This window comes from Gigantopelta aegis, chromosome 5 (genome assembly GCF_016097555.1).
Source record: "Gigantopelta aegis isolate Gae_Host chromosome 5, Gae_host_genome, whole genome shotgun sequence".
Classification (NCBI taxonomy): Eukaryota; Metazoa; Mollusca; class Gastropoda; order Neomphalida; family Peltospiridae; genus Gigantopelta; species Gigantopelta aegis.
This window is the reverse complement of record NC_054703.1, coordinates 28,197,644-28,206,368: the sequence shown is the minus strand read 5'-3', so window position 1 is coordinate 28,206,368 and position 8,725 is coordinate 28,197,644. Positions and strand designations below refer to the sequence as shown.

Genomic DNA, 8,725 nt, shown 5'->3' with positions numbered 1-8,725 from the left:
GAAGGTAAACGATTCTGTTTTACCAGGTGAGAACGTAACCTGTCATTTGTCTGCCCAGTCAGATATCAAATGCATATGTGAATTTATTGTACGATGTCCCAAAGCATAATCATCTGAAGTAATATAAAGCGCAGTATCATAGGCGAATAATCCAATTTTACAACTAACATTGTCAACAATATTGTTAATATAAACCAAGAACAGAAGAGGTCTCAGTAACATGTTGTGTTTTTGTAGTACTCTCAGATTGCTTGATTATGCGTGTGATAGATTAATGTGTGTTTATTTGTTAATGACAAGTGTGATAATAGTGAAATATCGTACTTGTGACTGATATTGCACCTTGAAAGCCGATATCTTAACCACTACATCACCGATGTCGGTGGGTACAATCGATGTAGTATGTTGAGATTTGTCTATAATAATCTTGAAGAGTTATCTACTTTGATTTACATAAACACATGTTTCCCATTACTCAAAAATATATGGCCTAGGATTATTTTATTTTAGGGCAATGGGTTAAGGGTTTTATGCCAGACCATAGTGCTTTTGTATTCGGAAAAGCATTTGTGAGCAATAACTATAACGAAACAAAAAAAACTAACTAATGAATTAGTATGTGTATTTTGATGGATTTTTTTTTTTTTAATTTCTCTTCAATTCAATTTTTCAATAAATTTGAAGTGGGCATTTTTGCGGAAAATCTAACTTCTAAGAAAAATATGTGTGTGTATGTGTGTGTGTGTGTGTGTGTGTGTGTGTGTGTGTGTGTGTGTGTGTGTGTTTGTGTGTGTGTGTCTTTAAATTTGCTCACGAAATAAATAGAAATAATTTCATGTTCTACTTATTTCATAAATGTATATAGCGAGAGAGAGAGAGAGAGAGAGAGAGAGAGAGAGAGAGAGAGAGAGAGAGAGAGAGAGAGAGAGAGAGAGAGAGAGCACTTGTGAGGTGAAATGATTCTATCTCAGTATTTTTACTACGGATCGTGGTTGAAATCAGGCCTCTGTGTGTTTTATAAAATAAAAGATCACATTTGACAAGAGTATGGCGTGTATTACTGTTGCAAGCTTGATGATTCTTGTGGTAGAGGGTGGGAGGGCGTAAATGGGAATAGGCTGTGTCCATTAGTGATGGGAATCAGTTGGAATTTTATCATCGATCATCAGTTTAAGTTATAATCGGTTGGCACCAACTGATCAACTTTCGATTACACAATCAGTTAAAATTCCAAGACCATAAGAAGGCTTTGAATTATAAGGACCATGTACCCATTGTCGTGTGCACCCTGCAAATGGCTAACTGTACCTTTATTAACTATTTAATATAATTTGTCTTTATGTACACATGAAAACCCAAACCACTGTATATTTCCATCAATTTTATCATCTATACTGGAGGAACGGTTACAGTTAACATTTTCCAACACAACCAATTATGGATTTTTATAATCAAACATCACATTGTAAGAGCCAATCCGATCAATTTTCGATTATAATCGATCATAATCGGCCTTTGATATACCAGTCGTGGTGTATTAAGTACTAGTAATCAATACTAACTTCCTCTTCTCCATGTGACAACGTCTGTAGAGGTGTCTCCATGCTTCGTTGTCGTTCAACACTGATATCAGTCCTTCTAGAAGATACACCACGATCGGACAAGCTGTTTATCTGACAGAATACTGCTTACAATAGCACCGACCTGAAAAAAATAGCATACAAAGATAATCATCTGGTCTGTTTTTGTTTTTGTTTGTGTTGTTGTTGGGTTTTTTTTGTGTGTGGGCTTTTTTGTGGGGTATTTATTTTTTTTTTTTTTTTTTTTTTTTTTTTTTTTTTTTTTTTTTTTGGGGGGGGGGGGAGTATTTGCTACAATTTAAAAAAACTTGCCCGGGGAATAACAATATACAATTTCTAAAACTAATATTGTCATCAATATTGATAATATAAACCAAGAACAGAAGAGGTCTCAGTAAGATGTTGTGTTTTGGCAGTGCTCGCAGATTGCTTCATTATGCGTGTCATAGATTAATGTGTGTTTATTTGTTAATGACAAATGTAATAATAGCGAAATATCGTACTTGAGGTGTGCTACATATCTCCATGTGTCCTTGTTGTTCATCTCCGATATCAGTCCTTCTAGAAGATACACCACGATCGGACAAATGTTTATCTGACTGAATACAGTTTACAATAACATCGACCTTAAAAAAAATAGCATACAAAGATAATCATCTGGTCTGGGGTGGTTTTTTTGTGGGGGTTTTTTTTGTGTGTGGTGTGGGTTTTTTGTGGGGTTTTTGTTGTTGTTTTTTTGTTGTTGTTTTTTGTGGGGGGGGGGGTTTGTGGGGGGGGGCGGGGGTATTTGTTACAATTTAAAAAAAAAAAAAACTTTTTCAGAATATTGCTTTATCAGTGGCTATTAGGTGTCAAATTCATAACTGGAATATCTGTAGAGTAGCGGCAAGGTTCGGACAAAAAACACGACATCCCATCCCTGCCCGGGGAATAACAATATACAATTTCTAAAACTAAAATTATCAACAATATTGATAATATAAACCAAGAACAGAAGAGGTCTCAGTAACATGTTATGTTTTTGCAGTACTCTCAGATTGCTTGATTATGCAACTGGTAGATTAATGTGTGTTTGTTTGTTAATGACAAATGTAATAATAGCGAAATTTCGTACTTGTAACTATGCTATAGCACCTTTAAAGCCGATATCGTAACCACTACATCACCGATGTTGGTGGGTACAATCGATGTAATATGTTGAGATTATAATAATCTTGAAGAGCTATCTACCTTGATTTACATAAACACATTCTTCCATTTACTCACAAATATATGACCTAGGATTATTTTATTTTAGGGCAATGGGTTAAGGGTTCTATGCCAGACTATAGTGCTTTTTTATTCGGAAAAGCATTTCTGAGCAATAATTATAACGAAACATAAAAAACAACTAATGAATTAGTATGTGTATTTTGATGGATTTAAATAAATTTGAAGTGGGCATTTTCAAGTCTGAAACGATTCTTTCCCAATACAGCGAGGTCAGCCCTGGTGCTTTCGCGGAAAATCTAACTTCTAAGAAAAATGTGTGTGTGTGTGTGTGTGTGTGTGTATGTGTGTGTGTGTGTGTGTGTGTGTGTCTGTAAATTTGCTCAAAAGAAATAAATATCAATAATTTCATTTTCTATTTATTTCATAAATTTATATTGCATGTACTACAAAATCGAATCAGCGTAAATGACAGGTTGACATATGATGCCCTGGCTTCATTTTGAATTGGATCTCCATATTGACCTATTACTTTAATTATTTATTCACTGGGTATATATATATATATATATATATATATATATATATATATATATATAGAGAGAGAGAGAGAGAGAGAGAGAGAGAGAGAGAGAGAGAGAGAGAGAGAGAGAGAGAGAGAGAGAGAGAGAGAGAGAGAGAGAGAGAGAGAGAGAGAGAGAGAGAGAGAGAGAGAGAGAGAGAGAGAGAGAGAGAGAGAGAGAGAAATAGCACTTGGGGGGTGAAATGAGTATTGTCAGGCCTCTGTGTGTTTCATAAAATAAAAGATCACATTTGACAAAAGTATGGCGTGTATTACTGTCGCAAGCTTGATTAGTCTTGTGGTAAAGGGCGGGAGGGCGTAAATGAGAATATACTGTGTGCATTAATGATGGGAATCAGTTGGAATTTTATCATCGATCATCGGTTATAATCGGTTGGCACCAACCGATCAACTTTCGATTATACAATCGGTTAGAATTCCAAGACCATAGAAGGCTTTGAATTATAAGGACCATGTACCTATTGTCGTGTGCACCCTGCAAATGGCTAACTGTACCTTTATTAACTATTTAATATAATTTGTTTTTATGTACACATGAAAACCCAAACTACTGTATATTTCCATCCATTTTACCATCTATACTTGAGGAACGGTTACAGTTAACATTTACCAGCACAATCGATTATGGATTTTTATAATCAATAATTACATTGTAAGAGCCAATCCGATCAATTCTCGATTATAGTCGATCATAATCGGCTTTTGATATACCAGTCGTGGTGTATTAAGTACTAGTAATCAATACTAACTTCCTCTTTTTCATGTGACCGCGTGTTTAGCGGTGTGATGCATATCTCCATGTGTCCTTGTCGTTCAGCTCCGATATCTGACAGAATACAGTTTACAATAAGATCGACCTAAAAAAAATAGCATACAAAGATAATCTTCTGGCCTGTGTTTGTTTGTTTAGTTTTTTTGTGTTTTTTTTGGGGGGGTTTGTTTGTTTGTTGTTTTTTTTTTTTTTTTTTTTTTTCGGGGGGGGGGAGGTGGGGGAGGTATTTGTTACAATTTAAAAAAAAAAAAAAAAAATCAGAATATTGCTTTATCGGTGGCTATTAGGTGTCAAATGCATAACTGGAATATCTGTAGAGTAGCGGCAAGGTTCGGACAAAAAACGACATCCCATCTCTGCCCAGGGAATAACAATATACAATTTCTTTTCCTTGAAAGGAATTATCGGTCTGATGATGGGGCGGTATGTAGCCCAGTGGTAAAGCGCTCGCTCTATGCAGAATCGGTCTGGGATTGATCCCTGTCGGTGGTCCCATTGGGCTATTTCTCGTTCCAGCCAGTGCACCACGACTGGCATATCAAAGGCCGTGGTATGTACTACAAACGTCTGTGGGATGGTACATATATAAGATCCCTTGCTGCTAATCGAAAAGAGTAACCCATGAAGTAACGACAGCGAGTTATCTCTCTATATATTTGTGTGGTCCTTAACCATATGTCTGATGCCATATATCCGTAAATAAAATGTGTTGAGTGCGACGTTAAATACAACATTTCGTTCCTTCCTTCCTGTCTGATAATAGAAAATCAAGACTGTAGAATCATCAAAATAAAAGTGTACAACATGGTAATTTAAAACTTCCTTTTCACCAATAAAATTATTTCTATGACTGTATTTTTTACAAAATACATGTTCAGAATTTTCAACTGCTTGCTTCTGATCGTGTACAATAGTGTTGTCATACCTTAAAACTGAGCATGGGTTTGTAGGTATTAGTCTGCAAATCCAGTATTTACGTCTCTCAATGGTTTAATCAGAAAATGTTTGTTTTGTTTTGAGTGTGTGTGTGTGTGTGTGTGTGTGTGTGTGTGTATGTGTGTGTGTTTGTTTGTGTGTGTGTGTGTGTAGTGTGTGTGTGTGTGTGTGTGTGTGTGTGTGTGTGTGTGTGTGTGTGTGTGTGTGTGTGTGTGTGTGTGTAGAGGTTATTACCAGAGTGTTTTTCTGGTGAGCATAATACATTATTTGTATTCCTAATATATGATACTGACGATACCGAAACACACGAGGGTAATAATCTCTTTATTATATAATCTCAAGCTTAATACAACGTGTTTTTGTAAACTGTAGACGCAACTTTAATTCCAGTCCGCCATTACTAGATATTCAAATGACGTAAGAATATGAGGCGCGGTGTATTTTTGAATGGAAATGACGTCAAACTCGAATGACGTCATTTTGGATGTCCTTACATCATAATAAACGTGTTTTGTTTTCTGAACGTTGGACAGCTTTCGGTGTAAAATTCCTATAGAAATGTTTCTATTTGATAACTATGAATGCATACATCAATTATGGAGTGTCACCCAAATAGGTTGCTTAAATGTCGATAAACCTAGTGTCGTGACCTCGGTTAATTTACATCTAATTTGCAAAGTTATCAAATTCATAAAGTATGTGATCTGAAAAATATCACATACTTTGATTGCACTCAGCATGTAAGATATATATCGTCGTCGTACACATGTTATGGAAAGGTTAGCATCAGTTTCGAGAACATTTTTACCGCATTTGAGGTACTCAATGCCTCCTCAACGTCAACGTCGCCGTTTGACCACTGAAGAATTGGCCAGGGCCATGGGCATGCTGGAATGTGGGTCTTCACAGCGTAGGGTTGCCAACGTCTTTGGTGTGAGCCAAAGTGTGATAAGGAGAATCGCTTCAGGACGTATGGCTCAGCTACCCAGCGCCATGCTGGTGGTCGACAACGAGCAACCGCGCAAAGAGAGGACCGATTTCTTGTGGTGCAGGTCAGACGTCATCCCTTCGTGAATGTGACTACTCTACGAAATGAGTTGATGAATGCTGTTGGCGTTAACATGTCCTCGCAAACAGTTCGCAATCGTCTTCGGCAGAGTGGTCTTCGGTCTAGGAGAGCATGCATTCGCATTCCCTTGACCCGACTTCACAAACAGGCGCGTCTGGACTGGGCACAAGATCACGTCAACTTCATTGATAACGATTGGGATCCTGTACTCTTCATCGATGAGTCAAGGTACTGGCTTGACTTTACTGATCGACGTGCTCGAGTGTGGAGAAGACGTGGGGGGGGGGGGGGGGGGGGGGGGGAGCAATTTCAAGATGTCAACATCTCCGAACATGACCACTATGGTGGAGGCTCCATCATGGTGTGGGCTGGTATCAGCAGAGGTGGAAGAACAGACCTGCATGTCGTGATGAGAGGCATGATGACCGGCGTACGCTACAGGGATGAGATGCTGGACCGTACGTTGGTGCAATCGGACCCCAGTTCATCCTCATGGACGACAACGCTCGACCTCATCGTGCCAGGTTCGTTGAGGACTACCTACAGCAGAATACCATCGTCCGTATGGAATGGCCTGCACGCTCACCTGATCTGAACCCGATCGAACATGTTTGGAACATGCTACAGGTGGCGATTTTGCGACGTCCGGTCAAACCAACAAGTCTCGTGGAACTAAGAACAATCTTGAGATGGCAGCCATCCAGAGACTCATGGAAAGAATGAGACACCGTTGCCAGGCTGTGATTGCATCACGTGGGTCACACACAAGCTACTGACAGTTGTTGCTGCTGGTAATTGAACTGTTTGGGACATTTTCATGACGGAGTAACATTCTGAAACCTCCATTTTGGGGGGTCTGCTTCTTTGATGACAGAACGCGTGTTACCAATTGTTCAAATTTGGTATACAGCAATGAAATTCAGGAAATAAACATGTCCTCGAATACATGCAATTTTTAGTGTTTTTGCAATACCCATGCCGAAAAAATATAATACCACCCTAAATAGTGGTCCCTAACATATTTTGAGTAATATATATATATATATATATATGTATGTATGTATGTATGTATGTATGTATGTATGTATGTATGTATGTATGTATGTATGTATCTATCTATCTATCTATCTATCTATCTATCTATATATATATATATATATATATATATATATATAGCGGGTGATACAAAAGTGTGCACATCGTTTTCTTGGTTCATACTTGCATGAACAAAAACAAAATTGCGGTCAAATCTTATAATTAAATTTATATGCATACTTTAATAATGCATAACTGAATTTATTTTGTTTAGTTTTTGTGTAGTATTGTTTGTGTAAACTTCACTGATATTTAGGTGGCCGAGGAATGCTGTGTTTTAATACATGTTATGTGTTAAACACGCAGACAGATAGATGGACTGACAGACAGACACAGACAGTCTGACAGATGAGCGAACTTAGTGAAAGTAAAACCTGTTGCTTGGTGATCCTGTCTCTTGAAAGAACAACCTCCATCTTGAGGTTTCTTCTCTGTTTCGTGGAAGCAGTTCTGGAATAGAATAGAAAAAACAAATAATTAAAAAAGTGAAATTATTTTCTGAACATTCCCCGCCTCCTGTTCGCACTGGGTTTTTCTCAAATATATATTCGGATATATTTTGAACCTTAAACAAATTGTTTCTAAGATCGTCTTACCCACAGTGCATTGATGCGAATCCGCCTTTCTCTGGTAAAAATCCTATTTAAAAACAAATTCAATGCATTATTGTTTGGCAAGGCCTACATGTGAGGTGCGACACTTTTTATTAATGTACTTCCTGGATGTGTTAATACGCTACTTGTATCAGTTTTGTTAGTAAATGTTACCATTACTGGCAATAACATTTGATTTGGTCTATTGAAACCTGTACTGGGTCCCGGCTATGTATAATTGAAAGACCGCCATACAAGAAAGAACTATGTTGGTGGAAAGAAAAGATATATATTTTCTAGCATCCACCTCACTCCAACCATCCAAATAGAGCGTATATATCTCGTATGTATTTACTATGTGGACAAATCATACGTACATGTATTTAGTTCCTGGACCAAATATTTGGTAAATAAAGGTCTGAATTCTCCCAAAATTGGTTTTGACGAGTGATGTGTCATAAGTAGTCGAATAAACACAGTTTTTAGTATATAACGGATATGGACCACCCACACAGGGTAACCTCCACTCTATAAATATCAGAATCCGTTCTGGAAGTCAGTATATAAGTCAAAGACCGCGATACAAGAAAACACTATATTGGTGAAAAAAATTCTATATGTTTTGTGACAGGGCTTTCATTATTTTTTTTTATTTTTTTATTATTATTTTTTTTTTTTTTTTTTATTATTATTATTATTTTTTTTTTTGTATATTTGAACGTTTAACAATTCATCGTAAGTAATTTCGCCTGCAATATATTTAACATTTGCCAATGAATAATCCTTATATACTGTTCAATTAAAAACTGAACTTATTTCTCATGGACAACTGATGATACATGGCAGGAATTAGCATTTGAAGGTATCTGAATTTCAAACTTTTGAATT

At 37.0% G+C, this 8,725-nt stretch overlaps 1 protein-coding gene across 1 annotated transcript in view; it reads right to left on the bottom strand.

The window, feature by feature from the left end:
• Nucleotides 1–1,374: 1,374 nt before the first annotated feature.
• The window catches only part of LOC121373566, a 15,419-nt gene continuing 8,068 nt past the window's right edge, over nucleotides 1,375–8,725 (bottom strand). The window contains exons 2-5 of the mRNA XM_041500247.1: nucleotides 7,619–7,694; nucleotides 4,122–4,229; nucleotides 2,084–2,206; nucleotides 1,375–1,704 (exon numbers count right to left, since the gene is read on the bottom strand). Coding sequence (XP_041356181.1) covers nucleotides 1,639–1,704; nucleotides 2,084–2,206; nucleotides 4,122–4,229; nucleotides 7,619–7,660 — 339 coding nt within the window. The 5' untranslated portion in view covers nucleotides 7,661–7,694 and the 3' untranslated portion in view covers nucleotides 1,375–1,638. The remainder of the gene's footprint in view (nucleotides 1,705–2,083; nucleotides 2,207–4,121; nucleotides 4,230–7,618; nucleotides 7,695–8,725) is intronic.